This window comes from Danio aesculapii, chromosome 21 (assembly GCF_903798145.1).
Source record: "Danio aesculapii chromosome 21, fDanAes4.1, whole genome shotgun sequence".
In the NCBI taxonomy this organism is placed as follows: Eukaryota; Metazoa; Chordata; class Actinopteri; order Cypriniformes; family Danionidae; genus Danio; species Danio aesculapii.
Window position 1 is genome coordinate 24,735,874 of NC_079455.1, and position 23,278 is coordinate 24,759,151.

The window sequence follows — 23,278 nt, forward strand, 5'->3', positions numbered from 1 at the left end:
GCCATTTAGGTGGAAGTGACAAACTGCAAGCTTTTGATATTTATATTTTCTAATTACAATTTTTTTCCTCTGTTTTAGAACACATTATATTACAGACATCCTTAAGACTAACATACTAACATGAACATCTATAAAACTTTGTTTTAATTTCACGGAAACTTTAATAGTGGATGCAGTTTACTAGGAATTGTACATTTGTTGTATATCATTCCAGCTCAAGGAAAATGAGTTGGAAATGCTTGAAATACACCCTCAAGTCTGGAATGAGCCATATGTCTTTAATGTTTTCTTTGCTTCTCATTAGGCTGCATAAACAATGCGAATGTAAATGAACACTTGAGGTTTTGTATGTACATGTAACGTTAGTGTTCACGTCAAATTAAATTATGTAGAAACAATAATAAATGCAAGTGAAGTGGAAGAGTTAATGTTTCAAATAACTTTTGTGAAAAAGTAAACATTTTTGTTAGATCATTTCTCCAACGCCATTAAGCATAAGATGTTTAACCCCAAAATAGGAATTTAGGTGCTTTTAAGTGCTTTCCTTTATGAGCTTCTGTCTTTTGAACACAAAAGAAGATATGAAAAAACCCTGTAAACATTCTTATAAACTTTCAAAGCAGGAAAAACAAATACTATGGTAGTTTCCAATGTATTTCTAAATATCTTCTTTTGTGTTCAACAGAAAAACAAGAAATGGGATGAATACATGATGATGTCTACAAATTCAACAAATAATTATTAAGAATGATTGTGCTGGATGTGGGCCCCTGATAATGTTTCAGGGTGCCCCCAAAATGCGCGGGCCCTTAGAATAGTCCTAACACGTCCTAATTTAGAAGGTTAAAAAACATTTACTCCCTGTGTTCGTGTGGGTTTCCTCCGGGTGTTCCAGTTTCCCCCACAAGTCCAAAGACATGCGCTATAGGTGAATTTGATCGGCTAAATTGTCCGTATAGTGTATGTGTGTGAATGAGTGTGTTTGGATATTTCCCAGTGATGGGTTGCAGTTGGAAGGGCATTCACCACATATAACACTTGCTGGATAAGTTGGCAGTTCATTCCGCTGTGGCGACCCCTGATTAATAAAGGGACTAAGCCGAAAAGAAAATTAATGAATGAAAAAACATTTAGGTGTTTTTTAATATCTTCAAGTTCCAGTTAGTGTTTTATGACATAGGCTAACTTTCACATTTTCCAACTTGTTGAAATAAAATTTAAATAGTAAAAAAACAACTTAAAAATGAACTCTTTTCCATTATCAATACCCCCCCCCCCCCCCCCCCCCCCGACATTAAATCTGCAAGGATCTGACAGAAAGCCTAACTTTTCAATCCTCCACTTTGCCCCACTAACTGTTTCTTCGTAGCCTACGTGCATTTGTTCTTGTTGGGTCTCTGAAATTTTGTACTGCAAGACCCCTAAACACGTGCCCCACTCCGGTCACGTGTACCATTCAGTTCTGCATTGTTTATCATATGTGCTAGTGAGAGACTATATATGGAAAGCATAAAATCTCCAAACAGTCAGCCATTCGGAATGGGAATGATTTTATGGGCTTTGCTAGGGCACAAGTATACAGCACTGATCTAAAAATGAACATCAATATTGCAGCTCAGACGCGGAGGAAGTTAATCTCCGCTATCCAATTGTTATATTCCGCTATATTCATTTAATGGCGCAGGTTTATAAAGATAGCACGCGCGCGAGCAGTGAAATAAGTAATGCGCGTGCCATTTTTCCTCAAAGACTAGTTGTAGGAAAACACTGTGACGACTGTTTGGGCGGAGTCCCGGTCCATTTATTTTTTAGCATGCGAAAGTCTGCATGCAGTAAACCGCTTAAGAGTGCCATGCTGTATAAGGTCTACTTAGTAAGCTCACTTCGCAGGGTGCTTCAAGGAAAAGTGGCGCCTTTCTTCGAATGTGCCCTAGAAAAAAGAAGTAGCACGGATGCGGGAGCCAACAGAGAGAGTGTAAGGAAAGGTCCTGTCACACAAGCACAGGACGCGTTTTAGGATAAGCTGCTGAAGAGAAAAAACGAGCTATTTTGACGCTTTTCTAAAACACTTATAATAGATACACGTTTAAAAGCTTCGTTGAGAGGATCATACGAAGAGGCTTCTCGAGGAAGACAAGTTCAAGATTAACAAATCTGAAATCGCACTCTTGGAAAAGGTGAGTTCAGTACGTGACAGATTCACGTAGAATTTAAACGATGTTTATGGGAAGTCATAATGCAGTTTTGCATGTAAAACGGTTTTTATTATACAAATAGAGCAAAATAAGCGTTAATTGTCACATTTATTTTTAAAAAAAATTTCCGTATCACGTTTGCAATACTTTTATCATCATGTTTTGTGTGCATGCTGACTTACAAGGATTGTTTACAGCATAGCTGAAATGTGTTCACGTCATATGGTGTGCAGATGTGTTTAATTATAGACTATACAATACACTCATTTTTAGTTAGGCAATATGCAGCAGTGTAACTAAATATCAGCATGTCATCAGTTATGTTTTTTGAATGATTGCAATTGTGATATTTCTATCACACAGTTACGGAAAGTGTGTTTCAGTATTTTTTTGGCAGTTAGTTTAAACATTTCTTTTCAGCCTACAAAAACAGTTTAAAAAAAAGCTTTTAGTGTCAGCTTGCAACATTCAGAATTAAAGCCGACTGGATTCATGTGTGTGGATGTGTGCTGGGCACGTTCCTTTAAAAGAGTAATTAGCTATAGTTACTAGTTACAAATAGTAACTGAGTTACATAATTAGAAAAGTAACTAATTACTAGGAAAAGTAACTATTTCGTTACTTTAAAGAAAACCTAATTTATCAAATGACTATCAAATAAATATAAAACGCTGTACAATAATCTATGCTATTTTAATTTTGTGGGACAATATGAGAGACGTCAGCATGTCCTCAACTATATATCTAAATATTATTTTGTTTAATTCTGACTCAGTGATAAGTGCTTGCGGTAGAGAAAAATTTAGTTTTATTTGCTTTGACATTGTGGCTTTGTCTTCTTCCTTGGTGAATCAGAGCTCACATTATCACCTGCGTAGCCACTAAATTTGGGGGCTCATGTGACGACGTGAGCTGCTTCATTTGGTTAGAATGACTTGTTACCAGTGCACAATACACACAATACATAAACATTCTTGCCTTTCACATGAACGAGGGAAAAGTAGTGCTTATTTTTCCAGTTTGCAAACATTACCTTTGAACTCTGCCTCTGATGGAAATGTATACTAAGCCAATCATCACGGTCTCAGTTATGCCACGTTCACAGACACACCAATCATCATTACTGGTTGGTTATTTGTCCCGCCCCAGCCCCAAACACACACACCCAGAGAAAGAGACTCTGCTCACATGAAAACTGCTTCAGTGTTCTCAATTATAGTAGTGTGAATTTTATTGGCAGTAATGGTAACGGCATTGTAACGGGGGAAACGGTATTTCGTTTTATTACTCGTTACTGAAAAAAGTTTCACCATTAGTATAGGGCTGCACGATTCTGGCCAAATGGGAATCACGATTTTTTTGCTTGAAATCAAGATCATGATTTCCTCACGATTCTGTAGATGTAAAATAAAGGTTAATATGAGTAGGCTATTAATATTTCTCAAACATATGGTAAAACAACAATAATAATATTAGGTCTATGTGTAGGTCTAAGGTGGTTAAAAAGCAAACATTTTTATAGACCTTGATTGGTGGACTTGAATAGACTTTAAATTGTCATTGTCATATTTCCACCTGCATCATATTTAACATTTATTTTCAAGCACAACACTCTGTGTTCTCTATGAAAGAAAAAAAACTGCAAATGCTTGTCGTAATCATAACTTTAAAATGCCTCTGCGTGCTTTCGGTTTCACTTTCACTGCCGAGTGCGGTTCATGTCATGGCTGTCGTCACTTTGAGAGAAAAAACACATGCAAATCATACTTTCCGTTTGGCTACCAAATGATCGCTCTGTGCAACAAATTGAGTTATTTAAAACTTTATTACCTGTTATTCTCTTCACTAAAGTAGTAAACAAACAGTGGGTCAGCTCATGCATGGTTTTGCGGCCGCAAATATGTCATTACATTAAGACAGAAATATTCAAATATTTTTGAATTATACCTTATAAATACAGCATGTGACACTTTTAACACCATTTGGAGGCGTCCATGTTGCTGAGCAACGTGTATAAAAAAATGTAAAAAAAAAACAAGACTTGTGCGTCCGCATTGACACTTCTCTCCTGACCTTAAAAATATATTTGGCTGAATCGTAGAAATACTAAATTAAGATCATGTGTTGGTCGAATCGAGATTGATGAACGTTAGCCCTACGCTAGTAGTTAGGAAGAATTTGTTTTGTATTTGTAATTGTACACAAGTTACTAATTTATTTGCTCATTTTTGTTAAATTGTGATTGAATATTACTAGGTCACTTACTCATTTTTGCTAAATCTTGCCCAGTTTTCAAATTTTACTGAGAAATTGTGGACATGTTGAACTAATTAATTCTAATTAGACTCATGATTCATCAAGAAAATGAACAAATATTATTACATTAATTACATTATGGTGAATATTTAATAAAACAAGGCAACAAATGATACAAAATGTTGACAATTTAACTTGTTTGAACAAATTAGTTTATTCAAATTAATTCATTTATCATTATTCATTTATTAAAACATGGCAAATAAATACTCTTAACTTACCTGTTCTGCCACTATGACATTCACTACTAATGCCATGTTTACACACGCTTTAATCACATCAAGCGGACAGCACTTATTACAGTTATAAATGAGGTTTTGAGCTTTTGATTACTTCCTGTGTTGGTTGAAAATATATTTGAGTGGATTATTTTCCGCTCTTGTGGTCAAATGCATTCAAAAATGACATCTTACAAAATCCACACACAGTCTCAGCCATAGCGCCTCCAAAGACTATAAAGATGACCGGTCTTTTGATTTTAACACACGTCTTGTATACAAACAAGTGCTTTTTACCATGTCAGTGGCACACTCTTGGTTTTAATCAATAGTTCCTGGTGGTATTGTGGTGTTTAGTTGAACTGTCATGTTAAATTAATGACTCTTGACTGTCTTGGACACTTTTCAGGAAGCTCCATATCAAACACAGCACTTCTGTTATCGACTTCCTAATAATGCATTTTGACATGGGAGAACAGCCTGTACCCACTTTATCAAGGACCAAGCCCTTCACCCTCAGCGAGACTTTGTTATCTTTGTACTGCAGCACTAGGTGTGAAGGCCGTTTCAATCTAATAGAGAAGTGCTGAGATACACAGTCAGGTCAATGCAAGGATTTCTCAGAAGATGTTTCCCTAGAAGATGTTTTCCAGAAGCAGATTGGAGTCAAGCCATGTTGCAGTGAGGATATATTTCACAACCGCTGCCTAGAGCCTTTGGCTTAAAATGGATGTCAGAGGACTGTTTACTGTGATTTCGTAATCCTGTCAGTATCATGGATAGATTGCTTTCCACAATGAAACAAATGAATAATCTGAATTGTTTATTCTAATGGAAAAGTAATGGCCTAATGGAGAGTAAACTGAATTAACAGAAAAACTATTTAGGACTGTTAGCTGGTGTTTGCTTGTATTTATGAGTGTAAAATACGATACTTGAATGGATTAGACCTGTCTTGGAGAAATAAATATGATACTAAGGTAAAACCACTACCCCTCAATCATTCATTCAAATGATTTATTCAAAAGAGCTGATTCAATTAGGAACAAAGCACGTGCCTGCTTTTATGAATGCGGCTTAAATGACTCCAATTATTAATTAAAAAATAGATTCATTTTGAAATGGTACTGAAACAGTCGACTGTTTTTCCCTAAAAATTATATTAATTTTCGACCCCCCCCCCCCCCCCCTCTGAAAAAAATAGACAATGTTACATCTAAAATTGTATATACAGCAGGGAAAATAAGTATTGAACATGTCATGTTTTTTTTTTCCTGGGAATATTATTTCTAAAGGAGCTGTTGACATGGAATTGAACCAGATTTTGGTAAAACCCCAAACAATACAAACATAAAAATAAAACAATAACATCTCAAATATTTGTTATGTGTAATAAGAATTGAATGACACAAGGAGAAAGTACTGAACTACTGAAATGCATTTATTACTTTATATAAAAATAGTTTTTTTGGTGATGGTAGCTTACAGACGCCTCTCATATGGAGAATGAAGTCACATGAATTGCTCAGGTGTGAGTTTTTCATAGACTTCAACAGAGTGTAAAAATTGTGATGGTTCTGTTGGTCAAATCTGATCTTTAGTTTGTATTTTCTATTGGATTCAAGTCAGGTGATTGGCTGGGCCAATCTACAGCTTGATTTTCTTTCTTTGAAAGCATTTCCTTGCTGTGTTTTGGATCATTGTCTTGCTGAAATGTCCACTCTGGTTTTATCTTCCTCATCCTGCTAATGTAGATGTTGGACTGAAGCAGCGAATATTAATTTACAGTGACGAAAGCCAGAGGGTTGCTGAATAACTACTGAGAGATTTCAGCTGCTGTCTGGGCTTTCAATGCCTTTCTACACCTTTCTTTCTTCATGTGTTCAATACCTTTCCCTGTGTCATTTCATTTTGGAATGCATAACTTCATGTGTAAACTAATTGGATTTGTTTTCCATGGATTTCTTTGGTTGTTACCAACATCCGGTGAAAATTTCGAGTCAACAGCACTTTTAGAAATATGTTTTCTGAGAATAGATTTGCAATAGTGCTTACATACCGACAAACATCGCTCTTGCTTGTGTGATATTAGCTACGTTTCCATCCACCTTTTTTTATGAGCATTTATGGATATATTTATTTTCTGTGCATAAGTTTTGAAAATGCGCATAAAAACGATGAAACCACTTTTACCAAACAAATTCCACTATGCGCATTAAAAAAAGTCATGTAATTTTGTTATACAAGATCATATGTTAATAAAAATGTGTGTGATTGGACAAGCCAGCAGGCTGAACATGCTGTAAACCATCTGAAACACTGTTTTGGTCATTCTAAAACACCTTAACCATTTCAGCATTAGTGTTATTATATTATTAATTACCTCCAGAACTGTCAAGAGTGTCTGTGCTCTGCGTCTCACGCCTTCAAACACCACCATGCGATTCACGTAGTTCTCCTACTGCATCAAATTCCATTTTTACTGTTGATATTTGGCGCCAGTTATTTAGGAAATGGCGATTTTGTTCTCTTTGACTCGTTGGATAGAAATGCTACTTTATTTGCACGTCTTTTATGCGATAATCCAGTTTTTTGCATGAAGTTAATTTGTAAATTTGGATGAAAACATAGCTATTGTTAATATGAAAAAAAAAACTGGGATAACTTTTAGCAACATTCTAACATCATTTTAATAAGCTTCATCATCATTGAGTGAATGCCTGTGGACTCTTGAGTTGTGTTTTTATTGCAAGATGAGTGACATGAAAATGTCAGCTTGCACACTGTTTAAACAACAATTATCATAAACATTAACTATCACCTCGCCTGCTTTTGTTACTGTTAACAGTGTTCACATGTAGCTTTTCTCTTTGGTTTTCACAGGAACTACACCATGGAGAAAGTCCTTTTCATCTGTATCTTGTTCACCGGTGCTGTGGCAACACAAAACATGCTTCCTACAACACAGGGTATGCAGTTTGTTGATTTTTTTTGCTAGTGTTTTATGATGTGTTGCTCGAATAGTTTGAAGCTATAGTTGAGCATTTAACTGGATACAACAGCAATAATTGCCACTTTCAGCAGCCATTTATTTTTTCTTTCCAAGTCTTTAAAGAGCCTGTAATAGAGCATTCCAACCATACAACAAGAAAACAGGATGTTTTCTTTAGGAAGCCACCCATTGCTTACTGTTTCTCATTAGTGGGGTGCTATTGTGTAACACTAGGCTTGTTATTTGGTTTTCTTGACCTCTGCATACACAAGAAATACAATCAATTCTGAAGTAAAACAGATTTTAAAACGACTGTATATGCAGGCTACAGAAACATACATTTTGGTTAAGCCAATTAAGAAATATTCCCTATCAAAAGCACCCAGAGAAAGTATCAAGAAGCTGAAATGGATGTATGCATTTAATGAAGTACATTGAATAATTTCCTTTCAGCTTTCATATGGCCATACGTGGTTCTTTCCAAGACCATTTCTAAATGCGTTCGCTTGGAAGTGCTGTCCCTTTGAACAGGTCTGGCCATCAGTCGAATGTGACATTTTCTGTAGAATGCACTAAAGGTGGGCTGCTGTAAGTGGGAGAGAGTGGATAGTGGATATATGAAATGGTTGGTAGCTTCACAACATCACTCTGCAGATCCTGTTTGTGCTGTACATTAGTTTCTATGGGAACATATTCTACTGCATTGACAGCTCTGATTCATTCCTATTGTTAATCCTATATTTACAAACAACTTCTCTAAAAAGAAATATACAGGAAGCCGCAAGGTCAGTTATTGTGCAGAAACACTGAATTTGCATAGTGAAACTCTGTTACTACTTTTGTGATGTTTTGATTTGGTTTCTGATGTTTTGATTTAGACACTAAACATTTTAATTATGTTCCGTTCACACAAAGTTAAAGATAAAATTTTGAAAAAAGTTTTGTAGTGTTTATAGAAGCTGAAAAACTAGTTGTTAATGGTGTATTGAAATATGGATGTTTTTCTCTTATGAATGCAGTGTGCAGAAGGATTGCCAGATCTTACTAGAAAACACAAGCCAACTTTAAACTCAGTCTAAAAAATAAGATGCATCACAGACTATTGCATCCTGCCTGTATCTGCCTAATTAATAAACTCCAAAAACTAAGATTTATTATGTCCCATTCACACGGAGCCTCAGTGTGAATGCTGGCGTGTGACGTCAAGCGTTTGCTGAACTGAATTGTGGATCTGTCGACGCCACTTCAGCAACATTGTTAGCTACAGAAGTGGATAATTTCTCAATTTTCAAGCGCCTACGGAAGTGTCAGCCAATCGGGGTGCTTTTCCTAAAACCATCGTTGGCTAACTAAAGTCACATTTGTTGACATTTGTTGTTAATTTGTTGATTTGGCATTTCCCAAATCCATCGTTCCAACGAACATTCGCAAACTGCATCGCAAACTTGTACGCTTGCAACTTCATCTCTAGAGCTGTAGTTAGAAGCAAAGTGCCTGGATGTGTTATATTTCCAGTTATCCACCCTATGCCCTATTCATGTATAACATTTTAATTTTTAATTAACATTTATTAAAAACATAATAGTATAAACATTTTAACATTTAATGCTTTCAAAGTATTTTTTAGAGTTTTAGCGATCTTCATATTGGCAATTGTGTTGCCTTCGTAGTGCACTTTGAAAACATTTATGCCATTTTGAGCACAGCCATGGCTCATGACGAAAGCTATATGTGACCTATTATTTAAAAGCGGAATTTACATTACGTCTCCAAAGCTTGTGAAAACAAAAATAAATAAACAAATAGCCTATACTGTAAATTAGGCCTACAACCATTAATGATTTATATGATTTACATATGAGATTAGAATAAGTGTTAGCTTAGTGATTTTATTTGGAATATTCTCAATAATATTTATAAAGCAAACATATATAGGGTCCTATGTGTGTCGTTAACATATATTTCAAATAATATGGACAACGAGTGCATGTTTTCACTAAAACTAATATTGGATTTTTTTTAAGAGCATGTAAAACCAAATAATTTGCACAAAAATTTGTGTTTTTTTTCTAAAGAAGTAGTTACTCCACCCTATTTAGAGCGTCATTATGGACGTTTTATGTTATAACTGGTATAACGTTGTTCAAATGATGGTTGTGCGTCAACGCAACTACAGTTTTGAGAAACACTCCTCACTGGATCGTTCTTTTTCCAAACGATGCATCATACTATGATAGTTCAGCCGCGAGCTATGTCGTTGTTTGGGAAGCAACACCTCAGATCGATTTATGCAAATACCCCATTTTAGACAGTAGCCGATTGCGGACTAATTTCATTGGCTAACACCACTATGACGATCACGTCAGCCCCAACTTCCGACACGCCCTCCGACAAGCGTTGACGCTGAAGCCCTGTGTGAATCGAGCGTTAAATTGAGGGTTTAGCCCCTAAATAAAAATTCTGTCATTATTTATTCACCTTTTTACTTGTTTTAAAACTTTCTTTTTTTCTGTTGAACATAAAAGAATATAGTTTGAAAAAAAGCTGGAAACTTGTAACTGTTGACTTCCATAACATTTTTTATTTTTCCTTCTATGGAAGTGACAGGTCTTCAGCTTTCTTCAAAATGTCTTCTTTTGTGTTCAACAGTTAAAAGAAACCCATAAAGGTTTGGAACCCCTTGTGGGTGAGTAAATAGTGAGTACATTTTTCACTTTTGGGTAAACTAACCCGATCATTGCATCTAATTAGTGGACCTGGCAACACTTAAAGAGCATTTTCAGCGTAATAATAAAGTAGACAACAGTAACGAGTCTTTGGATGCTCAGACGCTCTTTAATTGCAAACATGCAAGAGGATTGTGTTTACCATGTTGCCAACCATTCCAGTTTCAGGAGTGAGTTGTGATCTGTACGAAGACAAATCTACCTCATTTTAATAGTTTTATAATAGCTTGAATTCTGGTCAAGTGTGAGAGTATTATTGCAAAATGTCTGAACCAAGCCCGCAAACAAGAGACTACATGTTTGCAAATCTTGAACACTGGAGACTAATATTAATACAACAATTACCCCAAACAAAAGCAGAGAAATTTGTCCAAGCTTGTTTTTCCTGGAAAGAGAAACTTAAGAGGAGTTACATCAAGCATAATTGCATCCAAAATTACAGGAAGAGTAAGTAACAAGGCCATAGGGAATGTGTTATTCTGGCCTATAAATTAAACTAATGATTGTTCCATCCATATTAATCATGGCTTTGGGAACTATGCTTCAATATATCAGTTATCTCAAATCATCAACTTTTTTTTTTTTAATATTGCTATCTAAATGCATGAGTAGAGCCTTTCAAAAGAGCTTGCAAGCTGTAACAGTGCTCTGCCACTCAAACGCTTCTACATGTGAAAAATGCCAGCACACATTTCCAGGAAAACACAGCTGACAGTTATAGCTCAACTGGGATTTATGTTACATCCTGTTACTCCTAAGCTGGTTTAAACTGAAGGACATTCACTGAATTTTTGGCCTTTTCAGAATATTATTTGGGCTGTTTGATCAATCACAGCTGCGCACATTTTTAAACTTAAAGGGATAGTTCTCCCAAAAATAAAAGATTACACGCTATTTACCCCATTTACGTGCTCCCAAACCTTTATGAGTTAGCTTTTTTATGTTGAACACAAAAGAAGATGTTTTGAAGAATGTTAACTTGTAAACCTGTAACCATTGACTTCCATAGTAGAGAAAAAAAACATAAACATAAAAAAAAAACATTTTTCGAAGTAACTTATTTTGTGTTTGACTAAAAAAGTTAACTTAAACAAGTTTGTGATGAGTGTAGCAAGGTTGTGTAAATGATGACAGAATTTTCAGCTTTGGTTGATCGCTTTAAGCTAAAAAAGGCAGACAAATATAAAACTGCATTATTGCCATATTTATATGTATTTTTATACTGCAAAAGCAGCCGATACAGAGAAGCCTATGATAATTCTTATTAAAAGTGTAATTAAAAACACATTTCTGTCGTATTCTCCATTCTGTCACACTACTTGGAAACCTTTGGCTAGGGTTAGGGTAAGGTTATTATCTCATGATTTTTATAGTCCTATTTTTTCCTTTTTTTTTTCAGGTCAGACTTCATCTCGGCCTCATCTGACTGGCTGTTTTTCTCGAGATATGATAACTTTCCGCTGTCAATGGGATACTGGATCTTTCCAAAACCACACAGAACTCGAGGATCTGAGCTTTTTCTACATGTTAGAAAAGTAAATAGTAACACATAATCTCTTAGACTAAAATGGAGGATACACACAGTTTGTTTTTGTGAATTGTGGGCACATTACATACAGTGCATGCGGAAAGTATTCATAGCGCTTCACTTGTTCCACATTTTTTTATGTTACAGCCTTATTTCAAAATGGATTAAATTCATTCTTTCCCTCAAAATTCTACATACAATACCCCATAATGACAATGTGAAAAAAGATTTTTTGAAATTGTTGCAAATTTAGTAAAAATAAAATGTATGAAAAATCTGATGTACATAAGTATTAACAGCCTTTGCCTCGAAGCTCTAAATTAAGCTACATTCTGTTTCCACTGATCATTCTTGAGATGTTTCAGCAGCTTTATTGGAGTTCATCTGTGGTAAATTCAGTTGATTGGACATGATTTGAAAAGGCATACATCTGTCTATATATGGTCCCAGGGTTCTGCTTCAGAGTGCTCTTGACCTCAGACTGGGGCGACGGTTCATCTTCCAGCAGGACAATGACCCAAAGCACGCTGCCAAAATATCAATGGAGTGGCTTCACAACAACTCTGTGAATGTCCTTGAGTGGCCCAGCCAGAGCCCAGATCTAAATCCTATTGAACATATCTGGAGACATCTGAAAATGGCTGTAAACTGTCGCTTCCCATCCAGGAATGGGCAGAAATTTCCAAAGGGTGTGCCAAGCTTGTGGCATCATATTCAAAAAGACTTGAGGCTGTAATTGCTGCCAAAGGTGCATCAACAAAGTATTGAGCAAAGGCTGTGAATGCTTACTGTATGTACATGACATTTTTCAGGTTTTTATTTTTAATAAATTTGCAACAATTAAAAAAAATCTTTTTTTCACATTGTCATTATGGGGTATTGTGTGTAGAATTTTGAGGAAATTAATTAATTTAATCCATTTTAGATAAGACTGTAACATAAAAAAATGTGGAAAAAGTGAAGCGCTATGAATACTTTTCGGATGCACTGTAGGTTTTCATTGTTTTTAAACTGTACAAACAGTATTTTCTATTACCCTAACCCCACCCTACCCCTGAACCCAACCATCACAGAAAACTGGACAGTTTTACTTTCTGAAAACAACTCTTTCTGTGGGATTTATAAGCTTTTTGAGAAATTAGGACATCAACAATGTCCACATGTTTCACCACCTTCTTGTAACACCTGTGCCATACATATGTCATGATACAGATTTGTGTCCTGATATGTCAGAAAAAATGTACACCTTCACCTTCAAGTAAAAAAATTATTATGCACAATAAGTTACCATAAGTGTGAAGCTGTTCAGTTGAATGACTTGTCCGCTTATTAATGATCTATAATTTCTCGCATGTCTGCAGGGATCCTAAGAAAACTTATGGAAAATGGATTGAATGTCCAAGTTACAACTCCTTGAGGAATGAATGCTACTTTGATGCCAGTCATACCTTTGTATGGTATACTTATGTGATCCAGCTGCGCTCTGTTGAGAATGTTTATGAGGAAATGTCTTTTAACATAGAAAACATTGGTAAGTCATGTGTTAAACACACACTCTTTTCAAAAACATATTTCCTTTTCCTTAGAATGCTTCAAGTGGTCATTTTTTAATTTTATTTTCACATATATATATTTAAATGTTTTATATTATAGAAACTATATTTTACCATTGGTAAATATATTTTTCAGCACAAATTAATAACATATTTAATGTTTTTCTCCATTGTTTAAATGTTTTTTCTATAAATATAATTGTGTGAAATATTTATATTGTGCAAAAATGTTTTCTGTAACACATTTTGTCTGTCGTATATACAGTGGGGGAAAGGAGTATTAAACACGTCATGTTTTTTTGCTGAGCATAATATTACTAAAGGAGCTGTTGACAAATACCCAAACAATACAAGCATAAACATAAAACAAAACAAAAGAAAAATCTTGATATAATAATGGAATAACACAAGGAGAAACTACTGAAGTGTTTGTAATACTTTATATAAAAGGCTTTTTTTTGTGATAGCAGCTTAAAGTCGCCTCTCGTATGGAGAATGAAGTCACATGAATTGCTCAGGTGTGAGTTTTTTTTTTCACAGTCTTTAACAGAGTATAAAAATCTTGATGGTTCTGTTGGTCTCGTCTATCAAAGCTTTATTTGGTATTTTCTATTAAATTCAAGTCAGGTGATTGCCTGGGCCATTCTACAGCTTGAATTTCTTTCTCTGAAACCATTTGAGAGTTTCTTTTGCTGTGATTTAGATCACTGTCTTGCTGAAATGTACACTCGGGTTTCATCTTCAACATCCTGGTAATGTAGATGTTGGACTGAAGCAGCTAATATTAATGTCCACTGACGAAGACAGGGTTCATACGGTCATGGAAAACCTGGAAAAGTCATGGAATTCTGACATGGCATTTTCCAGGCCTGGGAAAGTTTTGAAAAAACAGAAAAACCCTCAAAGTTTAGGAAAAGTCATGGAAATTAGTTTAACAAATATCTGTAAATATGAATATAGGTTAGTTGTCTTTACTTCTTTTCTGTCTTTGGCCAAAAACATGGTCTCACATTATGAATGCTGTGTAAGCATTCGTTCATTTTCCTTTGGCTTAGTCTCAATTTCAGAAGTGGCACAGCGGAAAAAATCCACAATGTGTAAGCATCTAAATAAATCTTACATGCATATATATATATATATATATAGATAGATAGATATAAAATAAAATTCAAATAAATAAAATAATAAATTAATTCAAACTAAATAGATTTTTGTGTGTTTTATGATATGTTATAATACATTTAAACATGTATGGTTTTTCATTATTATTTACCATGTATACATAGACATTACATTAAACTTTAGGTCATGAAAATTTACTTGAATGTCCTGGAAAAGTCATGTAAAAATCATGTTTATGTTTGATGTAAAAATCATGTCAAATCAGTTTTAGTAGTAAAAATGTGTATGAATCCTGCGAATGGCAGAGGGTTGCTGAAGAACTATTGAGAGATTTCAGCTGTTGTCTGGGCTTTTACTGAATTACTATACATCCCTTTCTTCATGTGTTCAATACTTTTTTCAATGCATCGTTTTATTTTATGACACATAACTTAATTTAGAAACTAATTAGATTTGTTTGTTTTGCATATATGGATTTCTTTGGTTGTTGCCAACATCCTGTGAAATTTTCAAGTCAACGGCACCTTTAGTAATATGTTTTCTGAGAAAAATGGTGACATGTTCAATACTTATGTCCCCTACTGCATGTATATACCTAAAGCTATAAAAAAAGTTAAGTGATCACATTAAAATGATCACTAACAATTTATATTTGTCATTCATTTATTTGATTTATTCTGTAAACTACTGGTGGAAGAAAACCACAGCACTTTTTTTATTTTATGTTTAAAAAAAAGTGCTGTTTTTTTTAGATTTTTGCTTTTAGACAACAAAATACCAATGTTTTCACTTCAGAAGTGTTTTGGTGGAATACCACAAAATTTCTCCCACAAAGAGTGAAAACATTTGCATTTGTCAACAATTGTCATTTTATGGATGTTTTCTAATGTGGAAGGATTGTCTTTTTTAATAGAACATTTGACTTTAACCCATACCTAATAAACATAACAAATAATAAAAATCATAAGCATTTTTTATGGCATGTTACAATAATTTATAAGCGCTTATTATTTCTGCAGTGTTTCCAGACCCACCTGTACGTCTGAACTGGACTCTTTTAAAAATGGCCTCCAGCGGTTTACACTGTGATGTGGTTTTAAGCTGGGATCCACCTCCGTCCGCTGGAGTGCCTCTGTCAGATGGATGGATCTCACTGGTTTACGAGACACAGTACAGAGAAAAGGATTCAGACCAGTGGAACACAGTGAGTCTTATGCAACACTCTGCAATCTGCACATCCAGATTTCTAATACGCTGGTAATAAAAAACAGACCTGACGTTAAATGAGTTTCTTGAAGAGCTCCTCAGATGCTTTATTATTTCCAAGAAAGCTTGCGAGTCATAACGTTTGAGTCACCATGGTGAAGCCATCTAGCTGACCTGGATCTTGCAGACTTAATTAAGACCATGTTTGGAGCTTGTTATCTCCAAGGTCGGATGCGTTCTGATGTTTCTCAGCCTTGTTTGTTTCTCTACAGCTGGAAAATGACAAAAACACACAGGCATTTATCTACGGTCTGGAAAGCAATACTGAATATGAACTCAGAGTCCGGGCAAAAATGAGAGGCTTCCACTTTGGAGACTTCAGTGACTCCATCTTGATACTTGTTCCTAACAAAGGTTTGATTTAAGATTTGCTAGTCTGTATGTTTTAATCCAGGCTCATTCTGAAAAAGTACCTCTATATACATTTCTGGAGAGCGGCAAATACATCCCAGGGGCTACGTTTTTTTGTTTTTTGTTTTCACGAATCCACCAGAGGCTGCTGTGTATGCTTTTTTAAATCTCAAATTTCTCTTCCGAGTGCCATTCACACCTGCTGTTCTCGTGTACATCCACTAGAGGATTGCCTGACTGATTGCCTGACCGATCAACTGACCCTCCTTCTTCCCTAAACCCAACCAATAATATTTTCAAAAAAGAAAAAGAAAAGCCCCCTGATTTTTACCACGTTTTCAGATTTTACCACATTCTCACCCTGATATTTACTTGTTTATTTTGTTTTTTTTTTAACCGTTCCTCACTGGGGTCCATTCTTTGTGCTCGAGAGCAGGCTCATTTAACATAAACAGGATTAGATCAGGTTTTTTCAAGCAAAGATAATACTGAAAGTATGTACCGAATTCTGATATTTTCTTACTGTAGTACTTATATACACTTGGGAAAATAGTAAATGTATATTTTAACTATATATATATATATATATATATATATATATATATATATATATATATATATATATATATATATATATAGTTAAAATATATATTTACTATTTTATATATATTATATATATAAAGTAAAAAAATATATATTGATAAAACTTACGCAAACTACACTCCGAAATAAAAGTACAAAGACTGCCCCCTGGTGGTTCAAAGGGAAAATTTATTAATATGATCTTTTTAGATACAAATGCGTACAATCGCTTTAGTACAATTTGTGTATGATAATAGACATTCACAATATGCACATTTCTAAAAATAAATAATACATCTAAGCAGTCATGAACATGTTTTGACAGTTAATATGATGGTGGAAGAAAATCCGCTCTAAAAGTAAAACTAAATAAATTGCTAAATACTCTTGACACATGAAAGTTTGAAGCCTGCAGCCCACAACAAATGTGGAAAGTTATTGCGTGTCATATTTAACAAACCGTTTACTATGAATCTTATGTAATTTTGCTTACATGGATAATAAAATATTAATCAGATGATGTCATTACGCTGATGTGCTGTCAGCCAGTCATTGCATTGCTGATCATGATTTTGAGGATCAATAGATCTGTCCTTCACAACACACGGAGTGATCGCAGATCAGTTCATCCAGACATTTTAATTGGATTCACGAACTTGTTTGAAGAACCAAATTAGCCAGAGATCAGTTATCAAGAATAATAGATCCAGGATCTGCCAAATCATCTTTGATCATTTAAGCGAGGTACGAAGAACAGACCCCTGGACTTGAACCCAGTCGTCGTGGTCAACTCCTCTCTGCGTATCAAGTCCACCGACATACATGGCGAGCTAACTTGACAAACTGGTAACAGCGGGAAAGTTGTCCACATGGAGGAAAGTGGTCAGCTGGTAAGTGCGAAAAAGCGTCATACCACCCTGTAGCGTTCATTTTAAAAATGAAATGCAGCCATACGTACTTCTGGCTACATACTTCGCGATCTCCAGAATCATAAATAGGGCTACGTTTTCAGAATGAGCCTATGTTGGTATGTTTTTGTTGTGAAGTTGCATTATTTTTATAATGTCCTGTTTTAATTTCAGAATCAAGAATTTCGATTACGGCTGTGCTGGTCTTTACTGCTGTCAGTGTCACCATTATCTTGATGCTGATTGTAGTTTCACGTCAACAAAAGTGAGTACCTGCTCTGTTATATTAAAATATGTGTAAAAATGTATGCGTAAATGATCTGTGAACAGTTTGTATGAATACAATGATTTCCTGGGCTATTCCTGTTTAAGCACTTATTAGGTTCCTCTACCCTTTCCCTTTCCTGCTGCAGCTTTAAATGGGTCATCGGATGCAAAGTTCACTTTTACATGTTTTTGGAATTTAAATGTGTCTTGGCAGTGTGTAGACAACCTCGCTATTATAGCCATGTACACACTGTAAGATTTGGGGATTGACAACCACATTTCCTAACAGCTGTGAGTCTCAAAATCCACACAGCAGCTTACAGCAGGGTTTCAATTGGTGCTGATATAAACATGCAATGGGAGTCAAGCCTGTATAACCATAATGATGAATGCAAAACGTCAAAGATGGCATCTTTATGATGAATGCAAAACATCAAAGATTATTATGGCACTTATGTTAACAAAAATACTGTTCTTTGCATTGGATTTAACGTTGTTCAACAACAGAAGGAAAGATTTTATCTGCAATTATGTTGTAAACCAACACTGACAGTGGCTTTTTTTACTTGCAAACATTTTGTTCCTAAACACAGCACTTACTGTTGAGTGCAACATTTAGATTGCAATTCTGGTGGGAGTAACTGGCGGGGGGAAAGAGGTGGGGGGAAAGAGAGCGATGGATAGAAAAACTACAGATGATACACATTTCGTATCTCCATCTCTGTGAATTGCTGGAACCCCACACAAACTCCTCACTCATATGTTACAAGCAGTATGTGTACAGAAGAGGGTCCGAATTGTTCAGTGGCATTAAGGACAGCTTGTATAATATATCACACAGAAGCACATCTATTTGGTGTCGGAAGCAAGATTATTATAGTTTTGAGTTTTTTAATTAATTTATTTTATTATTACTATTTTTGCATTTGCAGTAATTTTCTATTTAGATTTAGTTTGTTTTATTAATGGTTTTGTTAGTTTTAATTTTGTGAATGCATTTATATTTGATTCATTCATTTTATTTTTAGCTTAGTCCCTTTAGTAATCAGGGGTCGCCACAGCGGTATGAACCACTAACTTATCCAGCATATGTTTTACGCAGCGGATGTCCTTCCAGCACTGGGAAACACCCACACACTCTCATTCACACACATACACTACGGACAATTCACCTTACCCAATTTACCTATAGCACATATCTTTGGACTGTAAGGGAATCTCAGAGGAAACCCCCGCTAACACGGGGAGAACATGCAAACTCCACACAGAAATGCCAACTGACCCAAGCCGAGGCTCGAACCAGCGACCTTCTTGCTGTGAGGTGACAGTGCTACCCACTGTCCCACCATGCCGCTAAATTTCGTTTTTATATATTTTCAGTTTTAGTTTTAGTAGTTTTAATTCATCAGTTAGTTAATAACACTCCAAGTGTCGACCAAAGCTAATTTTTGAAAAGCATAGTGTTTGCACAGTTTACATTAGCTCTTGTTCAAACCTCTTAGTAATAAAGGTAAAATTATATTTTGCACAGACACTAAACCCAAAACCACACAAATGCAACTTAAATTAATAGAAGTAAAAAAGTTTGAAGTATCAGGACAAACATCTTCATATTAAAGATCATTTATGTAGTTAAACATGCCTAGTTTAGATTTTTGGCAAATAAAGAAAATGTGTGCGTCTGTAAAAATGCCATATCCATGTGTCATTTATTTTCCTTCGGCTTAGTCTCTATTTCAGAGGTCGCCACCGTGGAATGAACCGCCAACTACTCCAGCAAATATTTTACAAAGCGCATGCGCTTCCTTTTATTTACTAAAATAACTTTGGCCAGAAGATCGGCTGTGCATGCCATTGCAAGCAATTCTATATCCATATACAGTCACATCTATACTCTACAACAGCCCTTTTTTGCCATTATTTACAGACCACTCTTATTCCGCAAAACCTTTAAATGCAATATGTGCATATGTGAGGTGACGTGACCTACTAGTAGTTGCCCAGCACTATTTCGTTCACACAGCATGTGTTGCAAGAATGTGTTTGTGAGTCCTAAAAATGTACAGGTGCGTATTCAGTTATAGAATGCAGTTATCAAACTTGTAAATAACGGTATTGTGTGTGAACGCAACCGTATTAAGGATTTAAGTACGAGATAGACAACCATAATCCGCTGCTGTGTGAACGTGGCCAATGATTAAAATCCACCCAGTGCTTTTTTAATCCCTAAATCATAAGCACTTTCTGAGATCAAGCTGATCTCAGATTCTTGGCAAAGTGATGTCACTCAGGTCCAGGCCCCTCCCACATCTGTTGACTGACACTGGCGTTTTGGTATAGACTCACCCTGAGTCAATTGTTTTGAAGATTAAAAAAGTTTCTATAAACAGAGCTGATTTTGGCTATGTAAATAGAGTGTTTTTCACACTACCATTTTAACTGTTCGAAATTTTAATCGTTTAAAGGGTTTTAAGTTTGTTTTAGACTTTGGCAGTTCATTCTACTGTGGCAACCCCAGATTAATAAAAGGACTAAGCCAAAAAGAAAATGAATGAATGAATGTTATAGACTTCATAAAAAAAATCATGTGATCTTCTGGAAGACGGTTAGCACCAGTGGTTAGCACTGTCGCCTCACAGCAAGAAGGTTGCTGGTTCGAGTCCCGGCTGGGTCAGTTGGCATTTCTGTGTGGAGTTTTCATATTCTCCCAGTGTTCGCATAGGTTTCCTCTGGTTTCCCCAACAGTCGAAAGGCATGCGGGGAATTGAATTAACCAAATTGGCTGTAGTGTATGAGTGTGTGAATGAGTGTATATAGGTGTTTCCCATTGTTGGGTTGCAGCTGGAAGGGCATCCGCTGTGTAAAACATATGCTGGATAAGTTGCCGGTTCATTCCGCTGTGGTGACCCCTGATGAATTAAGTGGAGGAAAAAATGAATAAATGTATGAATAAACTTCTGGAAAATGGGCATTTAATGAAACCCTTATACTGTAACTGTGACTGCTTTGACTATTAGCTTGTAAAACAGAAATATTGTTTAGTCTGAAGCAGGAATTGCTTTATGATAGTTTTAAATGGTTATTTTCTCATTTATCTTATGTAATATACAAAAAAACCTGCATAATTGACACCAGTTTGATGTGAATTTTGTGTAGGATAATGGTGATTTTCTTGCCACCCGTTCCTGGACCAAAAATCGAAGGCATTGACCCTTTGAATTTTAAGGTATTTGACACTACATTCATATTTACACTTATGGAATTTTTGGTAACCCTTTATTTTGATGGTCCATTTGAGTATTAGTAGACTGTCTTCTTAATATCTGTTGATACTGCTCCTTCAACTGACATTTAACTGAATGTAAGAAACCTTGCAAGAACGTGTCAACTTACACTAACCCCAACCTAACAGTCTACTTAAAATCTAATGAGAATAAGTTGACATGTAACTTAAATTCAACAAACGGACCATCAAAATAAAGTGTGACCAATTTTTTTTTTTTCCAAGTAATAAAATTTCTATTTTGTTGGTTTGTCCACAGAAAGGCCAGGCAAGTGACTTCAAAATCTTAGGGACCCACCCAGACTTGAGGCCAGAGCTGTACAGCAACGATCCATGGGTCGAGTTCATAGAGGTGGACATTGACGAACCACATGAGAGCCAGCAGGAGCTCCTCATCGCTGACTCATCGGCCTCGGACTCTCCACAGATGCCTAGTAGTTTCAAGGATGATGATTCGGGATGGGCGAGCTGCTGTGATCCAGACCTGTCAGATCACGATCAAACAGATCTAAAACAAGCTTCCAGCAGTTGCCACGATGGTTTCCTCCCGCTGTCGCGTGCACACTCTGCAGCCACCAGGCCACAAGAAACAACCTGGTCAAACAATCTTTACTCACAGGTTAGTGACATCACTCAGCGTGGTGAGTTCGTGCTGAGTCCAGAAGAACAAGAAATGGCGGCTCTGCAGGACAAAGACATAAATAAGAACAAAGAAATCCAACGGTTAGCGATGATTCCTGACGAAAGAGGCTACACCTCTGAGATTGTGGCCAGTACGATCAGCGCCCATCACAATAAACCAAACCCACCCAAGACTGATCAAGAACAGCACAGTGAATACAGAGACACAGAAACATCCCCTTGGTCCAGTGCTTTTCCTATTCTTGCAAAGCCTCCCAGCCCAGATTACACAATGGTTGATGCGGTGGACTGGACAAATGGTCTCCTCTTGAAACCAAATACACCAACAGCCCCACAGAAAGCAGCAGCGAAGACTTCGTTTACTCCTGTAGGATACCTGACTCCTGACCTTCTGGACAACATTACACCTTAACTAAAAGTGGAGTATGTTTGCTCTTTGTCAGATGTCTGACTGGTTAGCCAACACCAAACATGAGGTGTGATCCACAAGGAGGGAATCTTGAAGCAAAGCCAGTTCTCAAGCCTTCTCCAGTGGAATGGACGTCATGAACCAAATCTATTGGCAAGCTAATAAATGGCTGTATATGGCCTGGAGTTTTTCCTTTCTAATTTGAAAGGTTAACAGGTTCAGAGGTTATTTTGAGCAGATATGGAGCATAAGTATATTAGCCTGTTGTTTGATGCCATAAAAAGATAACAACTGATTTTTATTAGCTGGTTGTTTGATGCCATAAAAAGATAACAACTGAATTGTTATGCTCTCACATTTAGTCATAAGACAGCTATACCTGTTGATATACATTTGTGTACTTTTATTGTTCATTTTCAGTGAACTAACCACCAGTATGTGTCTGTAAAAAGTGCCTACTTTAAATTTAAACATCAGTGTTAAAAAATGTTGCTCAATTCATTCAAGAGGGACTTCCTTTGTTTGTTACCTGGTAGTCTTTTCTTCCTCAGTGTTATGCTTTTCTTCCATAAATGACTGACATGTTTTTGTGACTCAATGGGGTAAATATGGTGAATTTTGTTTTCATGACAAGCCGTCCTTGCTTGTAAAATACCAAATAAACCAGGCTAAACTGGTTTATCTGTCTCTCTAATTGGTTTTCGAGTGGTTTGAGACACTTTTCCGTTGAGACCAGATAACTGACAGACTGTAAAACCGTCTAAAGTCCAGCAAACCTGCTAGTTATTTTTTTTAGCAGGTTTGTACATTTAATGATGTGCTTGGGCATGTATCAATACTGTTTACCAGTATAAATCAAACAATATGCTTTGTAACCATGTATCGCTAAATAAAACAGCAGCGTTTGAACTCTGATATCC

General features: G+C 35.9%; 1 protein-coding gene across 1 annotated transcript; it reads left to right on the forward strand.

Annotated features, from left to right (window-relative positions):
* Positions 1-1,777: 1,777 nt before the first annotated feature.
* On the forward strand, positions 1,778-23,273 carry ghrb (growth hormone receptor b). Its single transcript, XM_056446077.1, has 9 exons — positions 1,778-2,177; positions 7,613-7,698; positions 11,847-11,982; positions 13,337-13,506; positions 15,670-15,854; positions 16,129-16,270; positions 17,932-18,022; positions 21,181-21,250; positions 21,567-23,273. Exons 2-9 carry the CDS (start codon positions 7,623-7,625, stop codon positions 22,359-22,361), a joined length of 1,665 nt encoding a protein of 554 aa, XP_056302052.1. The 5' UTR covers positions 1,778-2,177; positions 7,613-7,622; the 3' UTR covers positions 22,362-23,273.
* Positions 23,274-23,278: the final 5 nt, after the last annotated feature.

What these genes read in the sequence shown, in the direction of transcription:
- ghrb (XM_056446077.1), top strand. Translation starts at nt 7,623, where the DNA reads ATGGAGAAAGTCCTTTTCATCTGTATCTTGTTCACCGGTGCTGTGGCA. An exon ending in CATGCTTCCTACAACACAGG is followed by an intron (nt 7,699 to 11,846) that starts GTATGCAGTTTG and finishes TTTTTTTTTCAG; the next exon opens with GTCAGACTTCATCTCGGCCT. An exon ending in ATTCAGACCAGTGGAACACA is followed by an intron (nt 15,855 to 16,128) that starts GTGAGTCTTATG and finishes GTTTCTCTACAG; the next exon opens with CTGGAAAATGACAAAAACAC.